Source organism: Bos javanicus, chromosome 2, assembly GCF_032452875.1.
Source record: "Bos javanicus breed banteng chromosome 2, ARS-OSU_banteng_1.0, whole genome shotgun sequence".
In the NCBI taxonomy this organism is placed as follows: Eukaryota; Metazoa; Chordata; class Mammalia; order Artiodactyla; family Bovidae; genus Bos; species Bos javanicus.
In genome coordinates, this window is record NC_083869.1 from 14,767,672 (window position 1) to 14,795,478 (window position 27,807).

Consider the following 27,807-nt stretch of genomic DNA (forward strand, 5'->3'; position numbering starts at 1 on the left):
AGGCTACTTTAAAAAAAATGACTAAAACACACTATTGTTCTTTCTCCCTCTTTCATGCATATACACAAAACTATTTTACTGTTAATTTACACAGATGTGATTCAAAAAAGAGTTACCATTTTTAGTTATGGCACCAGAAATAAGAGCTCCTACAGAAGACAAGAGGAAGAAACTCAGATGTGAATACAAACCACATTCCATCTTTCCCACTACAGGAAGCTTACTCCTCAAGGATCTTAAGGTAATTATACTGTTTTCATCCCCCTTTTGACACAGGGCAAGCTGCTTTATCCAATGCATCCCTTTACCTATCTAAAGCAAAGATTCCTGGATGGCTATGAACTCTGCCTTACAGCTCAGGAACACATATATTTATGGGCTCACAAAGGGAAAAAAATTAAGCAGTAAAGTTCATTTTGTGTCTGAGCAGAACTGTGGTACCCTAGGGAGAGTGGGGATCTTGTTTGTCAGTACTGTACTGCAATAGAAAAAGAAAATTTATATGCAGATTGTTTCATATGGAGTCACTCCAGAGATCAGAAGAGAACATGTAATTTCCTATTCTAGGAACACACATATGAATCTTGCTTTAAAAAAAAAACACAAAAAAACAGGGTGGTTCAGCATGTGTGAAGTTTTAAAAATAAATACTCCTACCTTCAGTGGTCATTTAACTTCTCTTCTCCTTTCCTTTCTCCCTAAATCTCCAAAGCTTTACAACTTTGAAGATGATCAGACATGTTTTTCTTGTTGCAAGTTAAAAGTGAAAGAAATTGATTCAAAGGGTCTTTGGTCAATAATTAATAACTCAAGAGAAGAACAGTACCTACAGCAACTCACCTTTGATCTAGTTTGAATTTAACTAGCTTTAACTATCGCTGAGAAACTGATGTTTTCTGCCAGAGGCACATTCATGTATTATACCTAGGAGCTAGATTTAAGTAATGAAAACCCAGAGGTGGCTAATACAAGTCTACATCTCAAACATAAGCATGTAAAAAGCAGGCCTGACTTTGTTGCTCTACCACTTCCCATCTAGCCCTTGTGCAGAACTAAAACATTATTTAGAATACACATAACTGTGCAAGGAGGTCATTACAAGATAAGTGAATTAAAATTACTTTATGGGCACAAAAGTCTTCAGGAAGATACCAAAGATTCTACAATCAAACCATAATGAAGCATGCACACCTGTGTTCTTCATCTTCTTTTTATATTTATAAGCACTGCAAACACTGACCGATGAAAAAACCCCTTTTCCACATCACCCAAAGACATTTCGGTAATGTGCTCAGATACCAGTGAGTACAGGCTTACTTACCTCTTTTTGACTTGTTAAGACCTAGCTGGTAAGTGGTTGGAACATGAGGAGCTTCTCCCTCTGTACTTTGGACCTACAGAAGAGTTTTAGGTAGTTAAAACTTGAAGAATCGGTGGCAAAGAAGAATACTTCTTAATAATCATTTACTAACAACCAATCTAACTAAGAAGGTACCAATGCTTTATATATTTAAAAAGTGCAACCTATCTCAAAATTGTTATAATGTCCCACATCTCAATTTTATGATCTATTTTTCAGTTAACAACAGGACTTTCTAGCTAACAAAGAAAACTAACTACATGCGTAAAGTATAATACTTCATTAAAAATAAGTTGCTATTAAATGAAAAACAGAGCCATAAGAAAAAGTTCTTCTCTAAATGTTAAACTTAGAAGTGTAAGGTCAATCCCAGAGAAACACTAGTACACTCACTGCAATCACTTAAGGCGATTACAAGTCTTGCATCTTGAAAACCAGCACATCATGCTCCCATTGCAAAATCTTATAAAAGTCCACAAATTTTCAGGTTTCACATAACCACTCATGTGTAAGATGGCTTTGTCTTGACATAAATGTTCTTTCAAGACATAACTTGGAAGTTGTATGTGGACAAGCAGGTTTCATTACAGGATTAAAATGTGAAAGATCTTAGCCATAAATTCTCCATGAAAATTACGTTCAAATAGATACCAAACCCACAGAAGCTGTCCTTTTATGCTGTCTTTTTGTTTTCCTACCTGAACAACTACATAATTTAGGAACTGCCTGATTCTTTACTCATCATACCCACTCCTCCAATATTCTATCTATCCTAACAACTTAACTCTATCCTAAAATTAAATACTTGCGGGAGTATAATACTAATGCCCAACCGTTTACTCTGAAATGATTTGTACTTAAAATACTAAATAACATCCTAGTAAAGTGGGAAAACCCGCCAAACGTTTGGGCTTTTGGCCTTGAACAAACTGGAAAGTAAATAGCAAACAAGTTTTAGATAGAACCCTGTTTTTGAGCTATGAATCCCATTCCAGAGTAAGAAATATTCCATAGGAATGAGAGTAGAAAAGCCAACATGAAAAACTTAAAAGGTTAAAGATCTTATTATCCAGTTTTAAAACTGCTCTGATCTGTGCTTTGTTCTTAGCAGTAGCAGCAGCTACATAGTTGAACATGAATCCATGTTTGTCTATCTTTTGAAAACTGAAGCATACTGGTCATTCAAAACCATCACCTATAAATTACATATAAAACAGTTTCTACTATTCTTTGTTATTATCAAAAAATTATACTCTTCAAAGCAGCAGACATAAGTTCAACAGGAAAACCATTGTTTTGTGTGCAAAGAAACAAAATACATTTTCTTTTTATAGTCAACAGAAGGTCTATTATTAGCCTCTATTCAGGCCTAGCCTACTTCAAAGAGTTTTCTGTAAAACCAAATATCAAACAGACTGAAAAAGTATAACAGAAACCAAAATGTCTCCTTAATTTTATTTTAAGAATCTCAGCTTAGGCAAAAGATTATGATCTCTCGTTTTTAAATGCAGAATTATCACATATTCTATTCTTCGTGTGTGTGCTCAGTCATGTTCAACTCTTTGCAACCACATGGACTGTAGCCCTCCAGGCTCCTCTGTCCATGAAACTGTCCAGGCAAAAATACTAGAGTGGGTAGCCATTTCCTTCTCCAGGAGGTCTTTCCGACCCAGAGATCAAACTGTGTCTCTTGCATTGCAAGCAGATTCTTTACCACTATGCCATAGGAATTCCCTATTCTATTCTTCAGATTTATAAATTTAGTCACAAGATAACATGACTTTAATGTATATGTATCCTCAGTGAACTATCCTTCAAGATGCTATTCCACTGTCAAAAAAAACCCAAAAAACAAAAAACTCCCTCTCCCTCCACTACAAATTCCATAATTAACAACAAAAAAAAAGAACAGGGCCCTTAAAAATGAGCTGACAGTATCATATTTTACTAATAAAGCCACTAAAGTTAGGATCCTTCCTCCCACTTACTTAAAATCATCAATCACTTGGAAGACAGAAAAAGACTTGCTAGCGATAATGGTTGAATTTCACAGCTCATTATGTTTCATTATTAGTTATAGCCTATGGGGTCACACAGAGTTGGACACGACTGAAGCGACTTAGCAGCAGCAGCAGCAATAGTTATAGAAGTGCAGAGGAAAGCATTCAAATTCAAGATGGGGTGCCCCACAGAAAATTATAATCCAAACACAGATCTTAAGATTTATTTGGCAAGATTTTTCCTATTCCATGGTTTTAAATCCTTAGTGAAATTCTGGTCCTTTGCTATAAGTTGATCTTTTATCAACTACAGCTAAATATTGGTAACTGAATTAAGTGATGGGTAATGGGTGTTCCCTCTACTATTTAATCTCTGGGTAAGTTTGAAGCTTCTCATAATAAAAATTTAAAAAAAACACTCAAAATGATAAAAATCACTGGGTCTCAGTGTTTTGGCATTTAAAGCTATAGGAAAACAGCTTTAGAATAATCCACACATTTGAGTTACGACATTTTAAAAATGTTTTAATCAAACAAAGATTTCTTTTTGAATCAATGTCCTGCTACCACGCAGATACCTAGTTTGGTTTTTCAAAACCTGTCACATTTATCTTGACTAAAATACATCTTCTTAGGCACAATACTGTTGTACTATGTTTTATAGAGCAGCAAACACACAGAATGTTCTAACTCAACCCTTCCTCTAAGATTTAAAAAAACGTATACAGCAAAAAGGTCTTCCCAGGTGGCGCTAACGGTAAAGAACCTGCCTGCCAATGCAGGAGACATAAGGGACATGGGTTCAACCCCTAGGTCAGGAAGATCCCCTGGAGGAGCGCACAGCAACCCACCCCAGAATTCTTGCCAGAAGAAGCCCATGGACAGAGGAGCCTGGCGGACTACAGTCCATAGGGTTACACAGAGCTGGACATGATTACAGTGCCTTAGCAGGCAAAAAAACAAAAACCAACTTAGTATAGCAAAAAACAAAACTGAAGCTTCAAAAATCACAATCCTAATTTTTAATGATGCCTCAAAAAATTCAAAGGAAAGCATTATTTTTCCAAAGAAGTGGCATGATGCTGTGCATTGCATGACTTGAGTTCTTGCCAGTGTCTGACCCTATTAACCGTCGGACTGTACAAATTGTATGGCATAATCAAAAGGAGTAGGTTTGTACAAAGACCCAAATTCAAGTCTTATTCTGAAAGACCAATGGAACAAGTTAACTGTCAGGTATTTGACTGGTTTGGGATTTCTTTAACTCAGGCCAGTAAATGTAATAAGAATCCTGAAATTTAACGGCTAAAAATAGGTAATGAAGTACATAAGTTAAATCAGTAATCAGTGTGAAGACAGGATTAGAAACATTTACTAAAGCATCAGTAGGTTAAAAAATTGCATATGCAGCTGATGGTATCTTAATTTAAATATAAACTTATTTATAGAGACACAAGGTAACTTATTTACAGAAATACATAGGTAAAAACTCTCCTTCCTTTAACGTTCAAAGTATAAGAAATTTTTCCTTTACACCTAAAAGATGAACAATTGCTTATAATGTAAAATCATTCTGGTTTAACTGTGAATCATTCATACTACTAATCTGTGGCTCTAGACAGTTACCATGATGTATCTATTCGAAATAAATTATTTCAAGAACACAAGAATAATCCAAGCAAGTCATTAAGAATTAGAAAACTCAAGAGTAGGTCTTTAAAACTTTCAGATACAATGAAACTAGCCTGCAAGATAGTTTTTACAAGGAAAATTGATTTTTAATTGAAAAGTGTCTGACCCTTTTTTTTTTATCTTAAGAGATAGTCATTTTCACTCTCCAAGGCCTGGCTCAGTCTTGTCATCTATTTAACTCTTTTTACATTTAAATAGTTCTCTCTGTTCCTGATGACTGTCAGATCTTACCTTCTGCCTCAGGGGGACCACGCAGCTTCATACACAGAGCCACGTCTGCAATTTTTTCTCCCACCTAGTTACCTAGAGCAGTTGGCATTCAAGGAACCTGAAAACTGGCTTACTGAGAGACAGTGTGTGTGCTCTAGCTTATATTTATTCTCTGTTTTTACAAAAGGAAGAAAGTTCCCAATAGGAATCAAGCCTCAAGGGAAAAGAGTGCAAAAGAAAAAAGTAACAACCTACTTTGAATAGGATCTAAAAGTTTGCTTTAATAAGATTGTTCTCTTCATTTGTTGGTATGATTCAACAAGCTTGGGAGAAAAGGAAATTAAAGAAACACACTATTTCCTTTCTTTATCCATTGTTCTACAAGCTTTCTTTACAGTTCCCAAAGGGATTAAAAACACAATTCTAAGAGGTTTTTATCCATATTTGAAACATATCTGAAGAATAAGGATTATCCTTAAAATTCCCTGTATTTACAACATAGCTATGGTTGACTATGTATTATTTTTGGAAAACAGAAATCTTCAGTTATTCTTAAACCATCCATGCCTGTAATCTTGGACTTCAAAAAAATACACTTCCATGTCAAGTTACTTTCTTCAGTAACTGCTCTTGCCAGCAGAGGGAGCAAAAAAAAAAAAAAAAAACAAACCCTGCCCATAAAAAAACAACCCAGTTTTAATGTTCACTTGCCACCAAAGTACATCTATCTAGCACTTAATAAACATTGTAAAGAACTTTTGTGTATGGTGTCAGTAACAAAACTTTGGCTTAGAACTCAAGAATTCTAGAAATTAAAAAGCAACATGTAAGAGTGTTTTTTCATCTGAGTCACTAAATCAGGTCTACAAGTAACCAACAAGTATTTGCACTCTATTTGACTGTCATAGAAGAGGGGCCCTAAAGGAAGGCAAGAAGGTACACTTTATGAATGCTAGGACAAGTTTAGACCAAAACAAAGACAAAAGAGCAACTCAACAACAAAATGGAACAAAAAGGTTCTATTAAAGTTGTCATCTTCTGAATTCATTATAATGAGAAATAAAGCAGCTTACCAAAAAATGTAACATATTTCAAAGGCCTGCTCTTGCCTCCTTTTTAGTTGGAATTAAAGTACTAAAAGATGCATTCAAAGACCACAAAAAAGATATGAACAACTGGAATTTTGCAATAAATGAAAAGTCTTAACTGAATGAGGGATACACACTCACCTAAGAGGACATTTTATGGGCAGAATCAATTATCGCTTCCTAGTTCCCTAAAACAATGGCAAGCGATTCTAAAACAGCTGTGAACTATCACTATTCTGTAATAAAATTTAAAAAGAAAAATTACACACTGTACAATTTATAGCCACAAATCGTCCAATTTGAAATTTATGTAAACTAGTAAGAAAGTCAGTCAATCCTAAAGAAAATCAACCCTGAATATTCACTGGAAGGACTGTTTTGCTGAAGCTGAAGCTCCAATGCTTTGGCCATCTGATGGGAAGAGCAGACTCATTGGAAAAGTCACTGATGCTGTGAAAGACTGAAGGCAAAAGGAGAAAGGGGTGACAGAGGATCAGATGGCTAGACAGCACCACTGGCTCCAGCTCAATGGATATAAATTTGAGCAAACTCTGGGAGACAGTAGAAGACCAGGGAGCCTGGCAGGCTACAGTCCATGGTGTCCCAGAGTCTGACACGACTTAGCGACTGAACACCACCACCAACAAAGAATATCACGTTTAAAAAAAAGTAACCAAACACTCACTGGTGGTCTTCCCGGGCTGCAGAAATTCTTTCAAACCTTCTTCCTCAAGGTTTCCTATAGCTTCATGTTCTTTCTAGTCCCATACCCAGACCTAACCTCAAAATCTTCACACTTACCCTTCCACTGAGATAACATTCAGAAAAGCTTGCCCAAAGGCACACAGCAATTCAGTGGCCCAAACAGAACTCAAACCCATCTGACTTCAAAGCCTGTTATCTCTAACTACTATGCAACATTGATCTGAGTTTGAATATACTCTCTCAGGGCATTCTCACAGCATCAAACTGTTAAAACTGAGAAAGAAAAACAATGGTGACAGAAGATCCAGAGGAGCTATTATACTGACACCACACAGTCCAGTGACATCTTGGTCTGTGAAACAAAAAACCTGAAAAGTCAAAATCAAGATTTTTTCTAGTATACATCCATTCACCAACTTTCATTTTAAAGACATTTGGGGGCACTGTTTTCCCTAACTCACTGGTTGAAACAGTCCTCAGTAGTTTTCCACCTACCTCTTCCATTTCAAAGGAGTCCTTCTGCTGTGCCATTATATTTCTTATGGATGGGATCATGAGTGGTGCACATGGCTCTTTTTCAGGTGTGCACAAAGGGACATTTTTCAGCTCCCCGCTATTTTCCAGCTCACTATGACTGGACATGTTGAAATCACCACCTAAATCAGTTTCTAGAATACCAGATTCCTCATCCAGTTTATTCTCATGACTTTGAGTTTCTTGACTTTGTCCACTTTCAGCTTCATGGTTAAAATTACTATTTGCTTCATCAGAAAGTCCATCAATGTCAGAATTCTCCACAAGAGCTGCTGAACTGCCTGACACTTCTTCTTTAACTGTAGCCAACACAGAAGACGACTCTTTCTTCTTCACAACTTTCTGAGACTTCTGATCGTTTTTATTGCCACTTTCTTCCATCACTGAAATGTTTACCATCTTTCCTTTGTCAACTGCCAGGGAAGGAGTACTGCCTTCTCCTTTCTCTGTTTTTTCAATACATAAGTTTAGTTTCGATAGTGTTTTCATTAATCGATTTGCAGTGTTACTCCGGGTTAGAGGTGGAGGTGAGTCTGTCTCCTTGTTAGAGGTCACTGAGGACATACTTCCAATTCTCTGCAGGGGAGTCCCAGAGACTTGGGAATATAAAGAAGAAAATGCGTTGGCCACAGTAGTAAGCACTTCAATTTGACGAAAACGGCCTACAAAAGTAAAAAAATAAATAAATTATATATATATATATTTATGTTTATATGTGTATATATACACCTATTATTAATTAAACCATTATTATGGTTCAGAATTTCAATAACTGAACTACTTAGATCACAAAGATTATGAAACCAGATTCTTTTCTTTATCTAACACTTAAAACCTCTCTATTTACTGTGGAGAGGGAGAAAGACTTTTCACTCTTAAGTACTAGAATTTATGTTTTAAAAAATCACAAGGAAGGACAAAGCATAACGACAACACGGAATAAAATAGACAGGACTGCTATTGATCTATAGCTGCTATTGAACTCTTCCAAATGTTAAGTATATATAAGCATATATTTTATACCTAATGGGAGGGGGCTTGGATTTACAGATCTCTTAAAACTAATCCAAGGACCACCGAGTTTCCCACTGTTGGGAATGTCTGGTCAATAGAAAAAAATAAATAAATAAGCAGAAGATTTAACATGAAAAATCATCAAATTAGCCATACTTTTATAGATTTATAGGAAAAGCATCTGAAAGTGACTGACCTCAACTAATAGTAAAAGGCCTCTCCTTTATTTATTTTCTTTTGGAACAAAAGCAATCTGGAGATATGTGTAAGGTTCCACAGGTAAGTTACATTCTCCAATGTAACACTTAAGTGGAGAATGGGGTGGGAGGATAGGTAAATTAACTTCTATAAATAGAATAATAAAAATTTAGAATAAGCAAACAGCTTTTGTACTAACCTCAATAATTAAATTTCCACAATTATTCTTAGAAATTAGTAAGGTCTTAAAAACAAGACCATCTTGCTGTGTAGATGAAAAAATTTTTAAAATAATATGCTAACATTTAAAAACCTTACTTGTTAAAGCGTAATTTGGATTTTCTACTTCCATCCGTTGCATCTGTGCACTCAGAAATACTTTAATATCTATTCCTCTGGCAAATGATGATGAATTAAAAAATCTGGAAGGAATTTTGGAAGCAATATCTGGTTCATCTCGTCCAAATCCAAGATTATAGAGGATTTCTTCAGGGTCTTCCTCATAAAGTTCCAACAATTCTGAAACACTAAAAAAGAAAAAAAGAAATCAAGATGTAAAGTAAGTTTATAGTCCACATCACATTATAAATGAATTCACATCCTACTTTCTTGTGAAAAGATCCTATACCCCTTCTACTCTTTAAACCATTATTTATTTCAACATTTTTATACATTATGCACCAAATGCGATAAATAACCCTTAAAAGGAGTCTGTTCTTTCAAGCTGTTAGTTTTGAGAAAAAGAGCTAAGCCCTAAGAACACCAATAACACCCTCAGTAAAGAAACTATCTGATTCCTCACCTTATTTTTTTTGTCATTTTAAGAGATGTCCAGTAAAGCAGCTAAACAATTAGAGGACAGATGAGGGAGAATAAAGAGTAAACAGATTAAAGAAAAAATGAAAGTGGAAAATGGACTAGGAAGTTGGTACAACTTTGGTATCAAGGGACACTCTGCAGAACTTGAGTTTTTCTGCTATCTTTCGCTGTCCTAGAAGAGGCAATACAGGTAACAACTGATCTCAGAAAGGTGAGGGAGGAGCTTACTTTCAACTTTTTTCTAACCACTTGCACCCAGGAAGCAGGAGGAGTAAAGTAAGGAGAGTTTGGATAACACAGGGGTTAATTCCTGCTCTAATTCTATTGGGAATTGAACACTTTGTAACCCTTATCTCTCATGCCGGTGATAATCCAAGCTGAGACTCACTGGGGAAACCAGGAATGTTAGAGACAGAAGGTGAGCAGAAGGAAATTTCAATTTGTTTCAGAGAAAATGTTCAAATTTCACAACAATAATCTGGACAATAAGCTGCTTGTTTGTGCATACGTATTTGCTTATTTTTATATTTTAAAGATATTTGGTTTTACATGAAGATAAATCTATGTTTCAATATCAAGCTTTAAATTACAAAGATTTATTCTGATAATTATATCAGAGTAACTCAAGACTCTAGCAGAATGGAAAATTTTGGAAGTAGAAATTATTCCACTATGGAGTTCCTCTCTCATAGGGCTCAAAATACTCATTATGGATTCCAGCAACATTATTAACATATTTGTTAACTTTTACTTAATCTTAATTAAAAAAAAAAGACACTTCTGTCAGTTATGTTGATCTATGAAACACTCTGGATTCCTTTTGACTTCACACTGTCAAGCCAAATCCAAGGCTAAAAAAGTGATCAGATTAGGTCATCTACAACACAATGTAATTGCAGTATAAACTCAGAATAAGGTACCTTGAGACTGTCCCACTACTTTTCCCAGATCCAGTGGAATTCATACTTCTTCCCTTCTGATGAAACTGTAGTCTTCTCTCTTTGGCCAAAATATTACTGCTATAAACAAAAGTATACTATATAAATTTTATCTCCACAAATATTCCTAATGTTTAGAAAGGAAAAAAAAACAAACAGCTACATACCAATTATCAATTTGAGCATCAATTTCATGAAGGTGGTTCGCTAAAGGTAAAAAGAGTAAGTGGAAAGCACAACTATTAGCAAGACAATAACTACTGTGATACAATCATTTAAAAAGCAAATTAGCCACTGATTCTTTTCTTACCTATCTGTATATTATCTTTAATGACAGATTTAATGTGCCAGGACAAGAGTTTGGTATATTAGACATTTAGCAATAATAATGTGGCTAATTTGCCTTATTCTAGGTTCATCAACTGTAACAAATGTGCTAGTCTAGTAGGGGGATGTTGACAACAAAGAAGCTATGCATATATAGGGCAGAAACCATATGGGAAACCTCTGTACCTTCCCCTCAATTTTTCTCTGAAAAGAACTGTTTAAAAAAAATAAAAATGAAGTCTTACAAAGAAATTCCATATTGTGAGGCTACTAAGGTAGTTATTAAAAGTGCTATTTACAATAACATTGGAAATGCGTTTTAATACTGATTGGGGAGCAGTAAGTTTAAGCTTTACAGTTTATTTTATAGAGTTTATTCCTGGAAAAGATATTAACAGAAATATAAAAACTAACATATTCACATATTCTATAGAGTTTTCAGTGTTAGATGGCTCTTAATAAGTAATCTATCACACAGATTGGCTTCAAACAGCAAGAGACCAAGAATATTAAATTCAGTGGGTAAATTCACTATACATCAACTTACAATTCAAAAAGATTTAATAAAATCCTTAATTCTTTTTTTATAAAAAGCACTCATTAATAACCTAGCTATACAGCAACGAATAATTTCAAAATACCAATAAAACAATAAAAAATTCTTAAGTTTACATTGTGGAAAGCTTTATTATGAATCCACAGGAAAAGATAATCTGTGAAAATTTAAACATAGCACAATACACTTTTAAAATCCTAATTTAGCTTTGAACAGACATCAGTATAATGATTTCTAATTAACTTCTAGTAACTCTAATTTGTCTTTTCCTTTAATCTTCTAAAAATCTGGAAAAAGAGGAAGGAAAGACAGGCACTTGAATGCAAAAAAAAAAAAAAAGACAAGCTGCAGCTTTATACCTCACACTAAAATAAGTTTCACTGCAATTTTCTCACATATAAATATTTAAGCTTCCTTTTGTGGGACAAGTCTTCCCTCAGTTATATCACCATTATTTGCCCCCAAACAGTTCCTTTAGAGCATTAAAGTCCAATGAAAACCTTTGAGTATTTCACAATGGTTTTTCAGAGCCATTTCTACAGGTCTCCAAAAGGCTCTCACTAGATTAACACCTAAAAGTTTCTGTAAAATGTGTCTGAGCCACTTTTAAGAACTTTAACTCTGAGGGTCATAAACCTGAAAACATGTCACTTTCTGGTTTTTTTTTATTTTAAAACTATATGAAAATACAGTTCTTCCAAACATACCTTCAGCTCCCAATGACAAATCATCTTCAAAACTTCCCCCATTTCTCACAAGCACACCTGAAAGAAACATCAGAAGATTCATCCCAGTCATCTGTTCTTCCTGACCCCCATATAAAATCATTGTTTTAATATAAACAAACTGACCAAGCAAAATATAAGACAGAGTAAAGGATTTCAGACATGAATGTCCTCATAAGTTACTCTCCTTATAATTTCAGGAAGAAGACACACGTTTTCACTTCATTGTGAAGGAAACCATCATTTGCAACCAGGTAAAATTGCTAGAAGCTAGAATCTACTGGCTACTTTATACTCAATAAGCCTTTAAGACGTTGAATTAGATAATGCATCTTACCCAACAGTTTCACAGAAAACCAGATTCCGGTACAGTCACTTCTTTTACCCCCTTATATTAAGTTGGGAGCTCAAGCTAGATTTTCCTGATACTGTAAATAGTTTTTATATGCCTTGCCACTACCTGCACATTCTTATTGTACTTTGAACTTTAGAATTCCACCTTGCACAGGTGGTAAAATTTCAGGTGTGGCAATTTCAGTTCATGTAAGCAAAGAAATGACCTAATTCACTCAATATATATTTTCCCTATGTTTACACATCACATTTCTGTATTTAATTAGTCTCTATAATATCTAACTGAACAATAAAAAAAACGAGTTTCACATTGTGCAAAGGCTTAGTAATTTGTTTAAACTCACCACAGTTTTTATGGTTCATGACAAGGTTTCCCCCTTTTGGCTTTTATCTTAGAACTGCATATTTTATAAACATGAACATCACTTATATAATTTATATATACACACGCACACATTCACTTTCACTCCCAGGACAATAGTAGGACCCTCATAAAGAACAGATTTAGAAAGGCAGCTTTCTCTTACCCTTGAGCGTACTACCGCTTTGTTCATCCAGTGAGGCTCCCAAAGGGGTACTGAAATCACAGAAACATATCAGCCTTAGTCTTAAAAAGCTGTCTGGAGAGCTGCCATTGCCCTGCCCGACACTTTAAAGGGTTATAGCTAAGCGAGCTTCTAATCACAGTTTAACATTTCTCCCAAACACACAGGGAATGCAAGTGGATTACATAAGTAATATGCTACCAAGCAAATACCTATCATCAAGTCAGCTCACCAGGAATGATTTGATCACATGTCTGATCTGCCAGCAATTAAGAGCAAGAATGGCAATTACAAATGATATGAATTGGCATTTTCTTTACAAAAACAGAAAAAAGAGAATGACAGTAGGCATTTAGAAAATGTCTGCTCCTCTCAATCCCTTCTCTAGAAACAGGAAACAGAATTAAAAGAAAACAAGTCCTCATCTCAATAAAATTAAAAAGTCAAAGTCTAGTTAGAAATAAGGCTCAACGGTTTTCTTAAATCTCATCTAGCATTTTAGAGCGCCACTCAGCACCTCCCTTACACCAACTATTATCTTTTCTGATACAGTAGAGAAGTTTGGAGTTCATTTTATGCTTTTAAACTGAAAAAATACATATATTCTTCATTTAACTCTGAAAAGATTACTAAAAAGTTGGCTTGAGAATCTATCTTAAGAATTAGCCATTACTAAAATTCTTTCACGTTCTTATTGTTCAAACAAGTCTTTTAAATGCAAAATATTTATCTCTTTCTCAAAACTAAGCTAAAGAAACAGATTATTTTATTATAAAAGTTCTACTTTGTGTCATAAGTCTTTTGCCAGTAACAATTTGTACCTGTTATAGATTCACACCAGACATGGAATCAATCATAAAAACATCAGTTTCAAAAAAATATTACTGAAACGCCAATATTAAAAGTTTCTACAAACAAACATACAAGCAATGGCAATTCTTTAAAAATTAGTGTTTTTGAAATCTAAAAGAATAAGCAGTGACCATAAAATCTCTAAGTTTTTGCACACATTTTAAAAAGCTAAACTTTATGCCTTCAAAAAAAGTCATTCCTCTCCCATGATGGCTTCTTGTGTAGGACAAAACACTGCCTTAGTCCTGCAGATATCTCTACTGGCCTGGGCACCAACAGAAGATGGCAAATGAGCAGACTATAACTGGCATTCTCCTTCAGAAACAAGTCTCTCATAATTGCTGTCTTACAAATCTTATCAAAAACTCTATATCTTCTTAGAGGCTACTTTATTCAAGCAATGTGTTTCCACTTAACCTGTGGTGGGGGGAGGTGGATTTTTAAAATAAAGACTCCCTTTAAGAAAAAACAACAAGGTATCTTTATTCAGGATATAGAAAGCAATAAGAAAACAAAGATTATTTGAGAACCTATCATGGGGGAATATGCTGTCTTTAAATCACCTGTACATAATATACAAAGTAGACTGAGTCTAGGAAGGATCCTAAATTGTTATAGGGGAAAAAAAAAAAATACAGTCACATATACTCTACAGTCAAATCTGTGATGATTAAAACTCACAGTAAAAGACTGTTCTAGCTTTCCAGAGTACAAATGAATGTCCCTTTTGTACAGAATAGGTACAACAGCAGGGAACAAGAAAGAAATTGATGAAAGAAATCCATGAGGGAAGAAGCAAGAGAATTTAGAATCTGCCTATATAAATCAAGATTAGCAACAAAACTTCAGGAATTTTCAGAGATCACATGTCCTGGTGAATGTTAACATTTGCCCATTGCATTTATCTGTAAAGATGTACTTATTTATTGTCTGCTTGATGTGATCTCTTATACAATCTTAATTCCTACACGTCATAAAAACATGATTCTTCTCTTGCTCTTAAACATTTTTTTGTGTATTTTTACAAAGAGGGTCCATATATCTCATATTTCAGAAGGGTCTGTGATATCCAGAATAAAAGGAGTTCAATAATGGAGTGTTCAGCAAGACTCCAAGCAATTCACCAAAACAGGATACCAACAGAGCAGTGGCCAGTATTTTGGGTCTTTAGGAGAGAAAAACAAACTGGCATCTATAAGAATCAGTTCTCTCTCCTCTCCCAAAAGAGACTTCCCAAACTCTGGTACTTGGACAAAAAGGTGAAGAAAAGCCCAAATTGACATGGCAAAAAATATATACAGAAGCAAACACCTTAACAAAAGTTAAAAAGCCTACATTCTTCACAGGAGATTTTATAAGTAGCAAATAAGTTGGAAAAAATAATTAAAATATGAAACAGGCACATTTTACTGTAGTAAGATATGATCAATCTCCTCTGTACTTTATCAAACATTTCTGTGCCAGCTATCAAAGCATGTAATTAAACTGATTTATGTAGCCTGAATGTCTTCAAAGCTCTATTTCCCTTCTGTGAATTCCAGGGCCATCTGACAAATCCACGTCCAAGGTGTAAACTAGAACAAAATTAGCTAGTTTTAATAGCTCTCCAAACAGAATTAAGGCACCAGCATAAAGTTAAAGCCCAGTTAATGTAGTTAAGTAAATTAAACTCATTTAAAACACATTTGAAAAGGAAATGACTCTATGCCAGATGTACAGATGTCAAAACAAATGCAAAATAAAATACTGTGTGAAATGTGACATGCCTTTCAAATAAAAACGGGCCAGCATAATAATATGGCATGATTATCTGTTTTAGGTTTCTGATCTCTGATGCTAACATCACGCTCCGGAACTGAAGTCCTAACAACTGTAAAGTCAACATGGTCACCAAATAATCGGCGGTCACAGCACTTCCATTTCTAATCGTTTAAAGGAGGAAGCTATCCGCCGGCTTACTTTCCGGTTCAGAGCTTATGAGGTTCACGGGACCCACAGGGACTGCGGCCCGAGTCACTCCGCCCGGGCGTCCCAGCTGAGCGGATCTCCCCCCGGACGCGAGCGAGGACTCACCGGCAGTCCTTGAGCCATATCGCGATCTTCTCGTTGGGCACGTTTCCTGCAGGACAGAGCGAGGGGACAGCTCGTTACCGACCCCAGGGGAACTCTGTCCACGGGGTCACCCTGGATACCCCTAGGGAGAATCTTACTGGGGACAAAATGCAGCCTAAGCCACACGTAGCAGTGACCACCTGAAGGGAAATGATGGCACCGGGGTGTCTGTGTTGACGCTGGAGACGCCTTGCCAAGCGCGCGCGTTTAAAGGTCGAAAGTGTCCCCTCTCCCCCCTGCCTGGAGCCCAGGAGGTCTTCCAGAACTCAGAGCAGTCGCCCAAGGCGCACGAGACTTTCCTCCGCCAGCCCGCACTCCCCCGAGCTCCCCGCCCGCCGCTGCCCGGCCGGGCGCACGGACCTCTCCCCGCGGCCGCCGGCAGCTTCGTTCCGGAGAGGTCGTCCTCGTCCTCGTCCTCGTCCTGCGTCGTCGCTTCTGTGGACAGGTCCTCTGTCTCCGACGCCTGCCAGGAGCCGCGGCACTTGGCCCAGGCCTTCCTCCTGCGACTCGCCACTTGCCACTCGAGTTCCTCCTCCGCCTCCGCCGACGCCACCAGGGGCCGGTCCATGGCCACACTGGGGGCTCCGCAGCCCCAGCCGGAGCCTGTGAGAGACACGGCGGCGGCAGGGACCCCCGCCCCTAGCTGTCAGCGCCCGCCGGGCTGGGGGCCCCGGGGAGCGGGAGCGGGCGCGGGAGGAGGAGGAGGAGGGGACGGGAGGGAGGGAGGGAAGGAAGGGGAGGGAGGGGGCGGAGGGCCAGCGCTTCACATGAAGCCGGCCGGGCGCGGCGCGGGAGCGCGAGTGGCCCGAGCGAGCGCGGCTGGGAGCCGAGCGCCTGCCAGCCCCCTTCCCGGCTCCCCCGCCCCCGCCTCCGCCTGACGCCCAGGGGCCTGGCCGGCAGCCGCGCGTCAGCGCGCCCCTCCCTCGGCGGCATTCCACGCCCCCTTCCGGCCGGGGGCGCGCGGGGCGGGCGCGACGAGCCCGGAGCGGGGAGACCCGCCCCCGAACCCCCGCCCTCCGCCCCACGCCGCGGCTTTTGCGCCTGTTTGTAGGTTAATAATCTTTGCTTTCTCTCAAGTTCTCCTCGCACCCTAAAAGAGAAGGAATGTAGAAATGCCAAGTTTCCTTGAACGCCCTTCTTCACCTCAAAACAAGTGTCTGCTTGGGCTCCCTGAAAGTTACTCTTCGAAGAGTCCAAAGATTTGTGTACAAGGAATTGTGAAGAAAGCTAGGAAAAAGAGGCGCATAATTGGTATTTGTCAAAATGTCTAAACAGGAAAAGACTAGACTTCGTGGAGTGCTACTTTATGCTTAAGAACGTTATTTAACGTGCTGTGTTATGTATGAAATTGAATTAAGAGTGATTTAAGCAGGAAGTTCCACGTTGAAATTGGACTTATAAAGAGGTGAAGAAAAATAGAGTGAGAAACGGCTGGGGAAAGTAGAAATATTTGAATTTGGGTGCTACCAGATACAAATGATGTCAAGGTTTGGAATTATTTTAAAAATGAGTTTGAGCATTTCCTTTTGTTGTTTTTAAACTCCTACTAGCAGAAAGACTATAAAATACTAATCAGCATCATATCCAAGATCCAGAATAGCTTTCCGGAGTCATCACGGTATCATTCTGGGCCTTCTACTGTAAAGTATGAGGGGGAACTATAACAGGGGTACTGGTACATCACTGCCTTGAAATTTCACTATTAATCTTTTTTTTGAATCTCAAAAACTTTCGTTTTCAAGGGCCCTATAGCAAACTACAGCTAACAGTTGAATTGCCCTGCAAAATAGGCCAGAGTCTAGCTGCCTGTAGGAAAGGTAAGCAGGAGAGCCAGTGTGGATGGTACCTGGAGAGAAGGCATTGAAAGGGCTGGTTCAGAAGTCCCAGAGAACAAACCTTGCTGTCTTCAGTTTCATTCGGGGCCCAGAGGGACCCCAACTTACTTAGCTCTGTCATTGCCACATGCTGTTGTTGACTGTATCCTAGCCTCTCAGTTCATTCCTTTTCTTTCTATCCAGTACCTCCATGATCTTCAAGATCCAGCCAAGTCAGAAATTTTCCTGGACAACATCTTTCCACCACCTCTGGTCACATCTTTTCCACAGTTCCTTGGTATGTAACTGAATGTCTGTCTCATTTATTTTGGGACTGAACTTGTGCAGTAAATAATATGACTAGCTTCTAAGGGTATGTCTGGCTTCCTAGGCAGCCTATAAAGGGAGAGACCAAAGAACACTATTCTATATTCTTCTTGCATCCTTTACACTTTTAGCACAGTGCCTATCCCATGAGGAATATTGAGTTCTCAAGGTAAATTTTCTATGCTTCACATTCCTCAGAATGGATAGTCAAATGGATAAAATACTTGACTCTATGTTGTATCTCTTTGGCCTATTATCTTTAGTTTTGTTGTTTAAATACTTTTAAACAACGAAGAATTTTTTAGGGTAATGAACCACATTTTATATTTAAAAACCCAGCCACCAGGACCTCCCTGGCGGTCCAATGATTAAGACTCTGCGCTTCCAGAGCAGGGGGCACTAGTTCCACCTCTGACTGAGGAGCTAAGATCCAACATGATGCATGGCATGGCCAAAAAGAAAAAAAAAAAAAAAAAAACCCAACCAAGTCAAATAATAAAGGGGGGAAAATGCCAGCAGATCCTACAGGACTGAGCGACTTCACTTTCACTTTTCACCTTCATGCATTGGAGAAGGAAATGGCAGCCCACTCCAGTGTTCTTGCCGGGAGAATCCCAGGGACGGGGAGCCTGGTGGGCTGCCGTCTATGGGGTCGCACAGAGTCGGACATGACTGAATCGACTTAGCAGCAGCAGCAAGCTTAGAATAACATTAGATAATAGCTTTAGTGCAACAATTCTTGAATTTCTAATTGCACAATCATGTTTTCTTCTATATGATGATTTTTAACCTAAAACACTGAGGGTACAGAAGTAATAGAGAAGGAAATCCTTGTAACAGGAGCTATTTTGAAAAGTAATGACTTATAATTGTATTCTCAACTTTGAGATTTTACAAAATTTACCGTGTTTCATTTATGAGGAGAGTCCATCTGTTTGCTTGCTTCTTCAAGGATTTTTCTTTTTTCCAAACAGCTACTATATTGTAGACCATCTGCCACTACACTTTGCAGAAGTTCTACATAAAGAATAATGTTTGAGTTACTAATCCCCATGGACTTCCCAAGTGGCACTAGTGATAAGTCCGTTCAGTCATTCAAGTGACCTCATGGACTGCATGGACCTCATGGACTGCAGCACACCAGGCCTCCCTGTCCATCACCAACTCCCGGAGTTTACTCAAACTCATATCCATTGAGTTAGTGATGCTATCCAACCAACTCATCCTCTGTCCTCCCCTTCTCCTCCCACCCTCAATCTGGGTCTTTTGCAATGAGTCAGTTCTTCCCATCGGGTGGCCAAAGTATTGGAGTTTCAGCTTCAATGTCAGTCCTTCCGATGGATATTCAGAACTGATTTCCTTTAGGATTGACTGGTTGGATCTTCTTGCAGTCCAAGGGACTCTCAAGAGTCATCTCCAACACCACAATTCAAAAGCATCGATTCTTTGGTGCTTAGCTTTCTTTATAGTCCAACTCTCACATCCATACATGACCACTGGAAAAACCATAGCTTTGACTAGATGGACCTTTGTTGGCATAGTAATATCTCTGCTTTTTAATATGCTATCTAGATTGGTCATAACTTTTCTTCCAAGGAGCAAGCATCTTTTAACTTCATGGCTGCAATCACCATCTGCAATGATTTTGGAGCCCCCTCAAATAAAATCTGTCACTGTTTCCACTGTTTCCCCATCTATTTCCCATGAAGTGATGGGACCGGATGCCATGATCTTAGTTTTCTGAATGTTGAGTCTTAAGCCAACTGTTTCACTCTCCTCTTTCACTTTCATCAAGAGGCTCTTTAGTTCTTTTTCACTTTCTGCCATAAGGGTGGTGTCATCTGCATATCTGAGGTTATTGATATTTCTCCTGGCAGTCTTGATTCCAGCTATGCTTCATCCAGCCCAGCGTTTCTCATGATATACTCTGCATCTAAGTTAAATAAGCAGGGTGACAATATACAGCCTTGACGTACTCCTTTCCCTATTTGGTGGTAAAGAAACTGCCTGCCAGTATGGGAGACTTAAGAGACAACAGGTTCAATCCCTAGATCAGGAAGATGCCCTGGAGGAGGAAGTAGTAACCCACTCCAGTATTCTTGCCTGGAGAATCCCATGGACAGAGGAGCCTGACAGGCTACAGTCCATAGGGTCACACACAGTTGGACACAACTGAAGTGACTACTAATGCCTACAAGGTGGAGGAAGAAAAATATTTATACTAGATGCATATAATCCCATCCAGCATGCTATAGTGGAAACAGTAGAGTCTTTGGTGTCAGACTGAAGTTTGAAATCTGTTCCTATCTCCTTCTGTCTCTTGTATGGCCCGGGGGTAAAGCAGCTGATATCTCTAGCTATTACATTCCTCATCTGTGAAATAGTGGTCATGATAACTGCCTGCCCAAAGGTGAAGTGAGGATTACAGGAAGCAAAGTAGATGTTCAGTGAAAGTGAAAGAAAGTGAAATCGCTTAGTCATGTCTGACTCTTTACAACCCAGTGGACTGTAGCCCACCAGGCTCCTCCATCCGTGGGATTCTCCAGGCAAGAATACTGGAGTGGGTTGCCATTTCCTTCTCCAGGGAATCTTCCCGACCCAGGGATCAAACCCAGGTCTCTCCCATTACAGGCAGACACTTTAACCTGTGAGCAACCAGGGAAGCCCACAGATGTTCAGTATCACTACTGAAATTGGCATATTGCACAAGACAAAAATCAATCTCACGTGGGGATTTATTCTTATAGTAAATGACATCTACATGCTTTTGCAGCTGAAATTTTTAAACATTATAAAGTCAGGCTAGGACAGAAAACCAACTCCAGTTAATTTAGCCAATTTTAAATGGAAAAGCATATATCAAAAGTGAAACATTATGCTCAGTATAATTCATTACTGATAAAGAAGGCTGAGTGCCAAAGAATTGATGCTTTTGAATTGTGGTGCTGCAGAAGACTCTTGAGAGTCCCTTGGACTGCAAGGAGATCAAACCAGTCAATCCTAAAGGAAATCAACCCTGAATATTCATTGAAAGGACTGATGCTGAAGCTGAAGCTCCAATATTTTGGCCACCCGATGGGAAGAGCTGACTCATTGCAAAAGACCCTAATGCTGGGAAAGATTGAGGGCGGAAGGAGAAGGGGATGACAGAGGATGAGATGGTTGGATGGCATCATCAACTCAATGAACATGAGTCTGAGCAAACTCCTGGAGATAGTGAAGGACAGGGAATCCTGGTGTGCTGTAGTTCATGGGGTTGCATACAGTCAGATATGACTTAGTGACTGAACAACAACAGGGCCTTAACATATTCCTCCAAATTACAAAACAAGATTTACTAGTAGGAAAACTGGCTCGTAGCTCAGTTGGTAAACAATCTGCCTGCAATGCAGGAGACCCGGCTTCAATCCCTGGGTTGGGAAGATCCCCTGGAGAAGGAAATGGCCACACACTCCGGTATTCTTGCCTGGAGAATCCCATGGACAGAGGATCCTGGCAGGCCACAGTCCTTGGGGTCACGAGACTCAGACACGACTTAGCGACTAAGCCATCAGCCACCATACTAAGGCAATTTGGTTCTAGTTAAGGTATTGTTTCTTTAGTATTTACATAATTAAAAATTTTATTTTGTGCATCAAAATCTTAATAATTCAAAATCTGATCAGAACATGGTATAGTGTTGCAGTTTACCAAATTGAAATATAAAATGCTACACTTTTTATTTAATCTGCCACTCTATTTACTTAACACCTTCCAGATCCCTTTGTCATAATAATAGAATTATCTGGAGGAAAGAATTCTGTATAAAGTAATTTTGGTAAACTCTGCTTATTCTCTCGTCTCCCCCAATCCCAACCCAGTCACAATGAACATTAAAGACCTGAGAGATCCTCAAGTTTTTTTTTTTTTTTTTTTAAATAAAACTGTTTAACTTTGTTTAACCCAGCATTTCTAAAGTTCATTTCAACATGTAATCTTTTGGGCCCCCTCAATATAACTGTTAACATTTCCAGGGATACTAGTTTAATGAACTACCGCACAATTGCACTCATCTCACATACTAGTAAAGTAATGCTCAAAATTCTCCAAGCCAGGCTTCAGCAATATATGAACCGTGAACTTCCTGATGTTCAAGCTGGTTTTAGAAAAGGCAGAGGAACCAGAGATCAAATTGCCAACATCCACTGGATCATAGAAAAAGCAAGAGAGTTCCAGAAAAACATCTATTTCTGCTTTATTGACTATGCCAAAGCCTTTGACTGTGTGGATCACAATAAACTGTGGAAAATTCTGAAAGAGATGGGAATACCAGACCACCTGATCTGCCTCTTGAGAAATTTGTATGCAGGTCAGGAAGCAACAGTTCGAACTGGACATGGAACAACAGACTCGTTCCAAATAGGAAAAGGAATACGTCAAGGCTGTATATTGTCACCCTGCTTATTTATCTTAGATGCAGAGTACATCATGAGAAATGCTGGACTGGAAGAAACACAAGCTGGAATCAAGATTGCCGGGAGAAATATCAATAACCTCAGATATGCAGATGACACCACCCTTATGGCAGAAAGTGAAGAGGACCTCAAAAGCCTCTTGATGAAAGTGAAAGTGGAGAGTGAAAAAGTTGGCTTAAAGCTCAACATTCAGAAAAAGAAGATCATGGCATCCGGTCCCACCACTTCATGGGAAATAGATGGGGAAATAGTGGAAACAGTGTCAGACTTTATTTTGGGGGGCTCCAAAATCACTACAGATGGTGACTGCAGCCATGAAATTAAAAGACGCTTACTCCTTGGAAGGAAAGTTATGACCAACCTAGATAGCATATTCAAAAGCAGAGACATTACTTTGCCAACAAAGGTTCGTCTAGTCAAGGCTATGGTTTTTCCCGTGGTCATGTATGGATGTGAGAGTTGGACTGTGAAGAAGGCTGAGCGCCGAAGAATTGATCCTTTTGAACTGTGGTGTTGGAGAAGACTCTTGAGAGTCCCTTGAACTGCAAGGAGATCCAGCCAGTCCATTCTGAAGGAGATCAGCCCTGGGATTTCTTTGGAAGGAATGATGCTAAAGCTGAAGCTCCAGTACTTTGGCCACCTCATGCAAAGAGCTTACTCATTGGAAAAGACTCTGATGCTGGGAGGGATTGGGGGCAGGAGGAGAAGGGGACACAGAGGATGAGATGGCTGGATGGCGTCACTGACTCAATGGATGTGAGTATGAGTGAACTCTGGGAGTTGGTGATGGACAGGGACGCCTGGTGTGCTTCGATTCATGGGGTCGCAAAGAGTTGGACACGACTGAGTGACTGATCTGATCTGAAAAGAGGATGAATGGAAAAATGTTTCTGAACCAGTGAATTCTTCAAAAACTTTCAAAGATTTGTTTACAAATCATATAATTAAACTATGCAGAAAGGTGGTTAGTTTGCCTTAGGCTGTTTTTTTTTTTTTATATATTTTAAAGTCATATTAGCCATTAAAGTATTTCTGTTTATTGTATATATTTTAAAGTAATAAAATTGAATATTTAAGGTCTATGATTTAAACCTATTACCTATTGTCTGGTTTTTTCCACATTAGCAAAAACTGTTACTATACTAGTTTACTGTCCTCATATATAAGTATTAACATAACAAAATAATCTTCTATTTTGATTTGCCTCATTTTCCCGAGTATACATCAGAAGATACAGGTGTTAATACCACTGGAACTTTGCCTTACAAATTATTTATATAATCTGAGTAAATTTATATACTTTCTAATTTTGTGCAAATTAAAAACTTGTCATTTATCTCTCATTTCACCATTCCTAGGTCACAAGGTCTTCAGTTTGCCACACAGTGCTAAATTTACCTTCTCCATGGTAAAAGCTTTTAGTCTTCGTGCTTTCCTTTTAGTGGCTCAATTTTCTGGTGTTTCTGAGCAACAGGTAAAAATGGCTCATCTGTTCTTCATCAACAATGACATGAAGCAACATTATATAACAGAATAAGTTTTATTTGTTAAACTCATTAAGGAACTCAAAGAAGGTTTTGAAAATCCTCATAACTGGACATAGTAACACATGGGAAAGCCAAAATGTATTTAATTCATTTGTGAAGCTTTAAGATCAGTCCTTTTCTTCATTTTCTTTTCAGTCCTGCCTTAAAATATTGCCTTTAAAGGACTCTGATGTTTTGAATCATGAAAGCTTTGGAAAAGGTATATTTATTGATATCAAATGCTCAGTCTTTGCCACTTGAATTAAACATTTTTCTATGGTACACAACAAAACAGGAGGATGTCATTATTGCATTTTGCAGTTTTCACAGTTCTTTTATGTGATCAATGTACTGATACGTATTTTCTTCCTAATTTAAGATTAATTCCTAGCTCTTATGTTACCTATATGATTCTTCCTATTTAAAGGCATTTAAAACTTAAAAAAAAATTTCACTATGCATATATTTGGAATTATATGTTTATTATAATTGTAACCTCTCCTTCCACCACATTTTATGAGGATCAGAAAAACAGGTTGGTAACTAGATGAGCCATGTATCTATATAATACTGATAATCTATAAAAGCTTTAAATGGTACAGACCTCACAAATGGTTCTTTAAAATATACACCACCACCTCCCCCCCCCCCCCACACACACACACATACAGTCCTTTTAAGAAGTAATTCTGATGTGTTCCTGAACCTGAATAAACTATAAACTGCACTGGCCTCTCCTACCACATTTCCCCTCTCTAATCTCCCTTTTGCAGCCCCTTCATGCCCATCTCAGAACAAACAATCTGCATTCAGAACAGGACCGTTTACAAGTTGAATGGAGTTATTTTGGGTGAGTCATTGAAAACACAGTACAAAACCTTTCCTCACTCACCAGAAATGCATTTTTAAAATAAAGCCAAAGAGAACAAGGCTTGGCAAGTTTGAGGACAAAATGGGGAGAGAGCGGGGTTTCTGCCAGACTCAGCCAGGATTCTACTCAACCATTTTTGGCTATTCTTTACATTCAGTTCCACCAACTTTCCTTACCATCATTAACCAAAATGTACAAGATTGAGCAGGTAAGCCATCAAAACTAGGGCATTCAGTTTCAACCAGCTCTGCACTGGTAGGTAGGGTCAGTAGATCCTTGAGAATTTAGTGACAGTTTTAAATACCCACTTTTGTCCCCCTGAATTCAGAAGTTACATACTTACTTAATAATTTCTTTTCTCTGATTAAATCATTTTGACAAATAATGATTATAGGCAATTTTTAAAAAGTTGTGTATAAATTCAGTATGCAATCTTTTAAAGTAAGAGAAGTTTTATGAGAGTTAATCCAACAATAAGATATTAAAGGAAATAGAGCTATAGAGACAGAAAATAATAATCTAGTTCCTAAGAACTTTTAAAATTGAATCAATATAAGTCTATACAATGGCTTGATAAATTTGGGGGTTTTAATATGCAGGTATTCAAGATTCATGCAACAATGTAAGGTCTTATTTATTTATCTATCTATAAAACATGTCACTCACCTTTTATCCTACAGAGTGCTTTCTAGCTGAAATACAAGTGATTACTCTTCTACAACCTATTACAAATCAGCTGAAGCTCACATCTCATAAATGAAGAAAAACCTAGAATCTGCAAGGAGACATCCTTAACATAAAATGGTAATTTAGAACTCTTTCACTGTAAAATTTGATAGTTCCTGAAATTCTAGTGCCTGGAAAATCCCATGGGCGGAGAAGCCTGGTAGGCTGCAGTCCATGGGGTCGCTAAGAGTCGGACACAACTGAGTGACTTCACTTTCACTTTTCACTTTCATACATTGGAGAAGGAAATGGCAACCCACTCCAGTATTCTTGCCTGGAGAATCCCAGGGACGGGAGAGCCTGGTGGGCTTCTGTCTATGGGGTCGCACAGAGTTGGACAAGACTGAAGCGACTTAGCAGCAGCAGCAGCAGTGGATATAATTATGCAAGTATTCTTGAACTCCCTGCAAATTATCAGTTTCCACAGTCAAGGTGAAAATTATTGGTTAGGCAGAATGAAAACTCTGTGTTTGAAAGTTAATCTGGCTATGGAAGCATGAGGGTCATAATAAACAAACACATATTTCCTGCTGTAGTTAAAATACAGTAAAGAACTCTGGTTTCCCACAATTTTTTCCTTTTGTGATTAAACAATTGCTTTAAAGTTATAAAATAAGTACTTACATGACCTTCAAAGCTTATCTCTCCTATCTAAGAATGAGTTTATTGTATTTAATTGTATTGAAATATGATCTACATATGATCAAAGGTTAAAGGACCAAATATCTATTGGTGGGAACCTCAAACTAAGACTTCTTCACAATCTTATTTCAAAACAGAAAAATAAAGCAAACCTCCACTAAAATTTCTTTGAGGCAAGAAAGTTCATTACTGATGTTTCAGTGGCGTATTTGGCCTGGATTCCATTAGTATTAATCAAACAGCTTAAAGTTGTGTTTGTTAATAGATTGTTATTAAATGAAAGAACTACAGGGTAAAGGTCAACACACAGGTTGTTTTGCTTAATTTTTTAAAATTCCCCTGAGCCTATGTCTTTCCAATATTTTTAAAAACAACTCAGCCCAAGTTGGCACCTTAAAACCTTTAAACACTGTAACTACACTAGTGGATAATCAACTTGAAGAAATGCTGTTAGAGAGCATTTATTTCAGTAAACCCAAGGAAATAACAGTGTTAAAAATGGGTACTTTTGATTGAGCACTTGCCTTGTTTCAGACACTGTATTTATACCTGGATTTACAGTGTCTGGTTTAATACAACTCTATACAAGTTTGTCCCTGGAGAAGGAAATGGCAACCCACTCCAGTATTCTGGCCTGGAGAATTCCTTGCACAGAGGAGCCTGGCAGGCTACAGTCCATGGGGTCACAAAGAGTTAGACATGACTAAGCGACTAACGCACACAAGCGAGTTTGTAATACTTTGACTTTACAGATAAGGAAACTGAGCTTCAGAGGGGTTAGTGCTTGCCCCAGGCCACATACTAGTAAGGGGCAGAGTGGAACCAGGACTTTCCCCCTGCAGAGCCAGTGCTCCTACACAGGATGTGTGGATGTCTTAGATTCTCCAAGTCTAGTTAGAGAAACCTTGGCAACCATTTATTCTCGTCAAACCGAGGGCACTTTGCACTTACAGTTGATGGGCAGAGGAAATCAGTAACCTGCTACCACTCCTTAACTTTATGAAGGAGGAAACTGAGCTGAGAAATTTGCCTGCCTAAGGTCAGCCATCTTAGTTAGTGACAGAATTAATTACGGCTAAAAATCCATATCTTAGCAGTCCTACAAACATAAAGGCAGAGATTTTGTTTTAAAAAAATTGTTTTTAATCTCATCAATCTTCTGAAAAACTCAGAGAATGTAAAAACAAAGATTTGCGTATCCAGGCTCCTTAGCAGCATGTAACAGTACACAAGTAAAGTTGATACTTCAGGCCCCAAATCTGTAGCTCCACCTAGCCATATTTCTGGAGAGGACTTCAGGTTGGAGACGGTGAAAACAAGTATGTTCTCTGCAAACAAGTATGTTCTTCAGCTTATGTTTGAATCCTTTCTTCTAGGATAACATCCTGTTCTCTATTAGATGCAAGACTAACCCAAGA

The 27,807-nt window shown here is 38.2% G+C and overlaps 1 protein-coding gene across 6 annotated transcripts in view; it reads right to left on the reverse strand.

Moving 5' to 3' along the window:
• ITPRID2 (ITPR interacting domain containing 2) overlaps window positions 1-27,807 on the reverse strand; it is a 96,402-nt gene that overhangs the window by 20,081 nt on the left and 48,514 nt on the right. For 2 of the 6 annotated variants that reach the window (XM_061433741.1, XM_061433689.1), the window contains exons 1-9: window positions 16,390-16,757; window positions 15,991-16,036; window positions 13,048-13,097; window positions 12,149-12,205; window positions 10,726-10,765; window positions 10,541-10,639; window positions 9,120-9,328; window positions 7,551-8,251; window positions 1,322-1,394 (exon numbers count right to left, since the gene is read on the reverse strand). In XM_061433741.1, the coding sequence (XP_061289725.1) occupies window positions 1,322-1,394; window positions 7,551-8,251; window positions 9,120-9,328; window positions 10,541-10,639; window positions 10,726-10,765; window positions 12,149-12,205; window positions 13,048-13,097; window positions 15,991-16,036; window positions 16,390-16,597 (1,483 nt within the window). In that variant the 5' untranslated portion in view covers window positions 16,598-16,757. Of the gene's footprint in view, window positions 1-1,321; window positions 1,395-7,550; window positions 8,252-9,119; window positions 9,329-10,540; window positions 10,640-10,725; window positions 10,766-12,148; window positions 12,206-13,047; window positions 13,098-15,990; window positions 16,037-16,389; window positions 16,847-27,807 lie in introns of those variants that run through there. The other 4 variants (XM_061433699.1, XM_061433710.1, XM_061433731.1 and 1 more) reach the window with 4 other exon arrangements.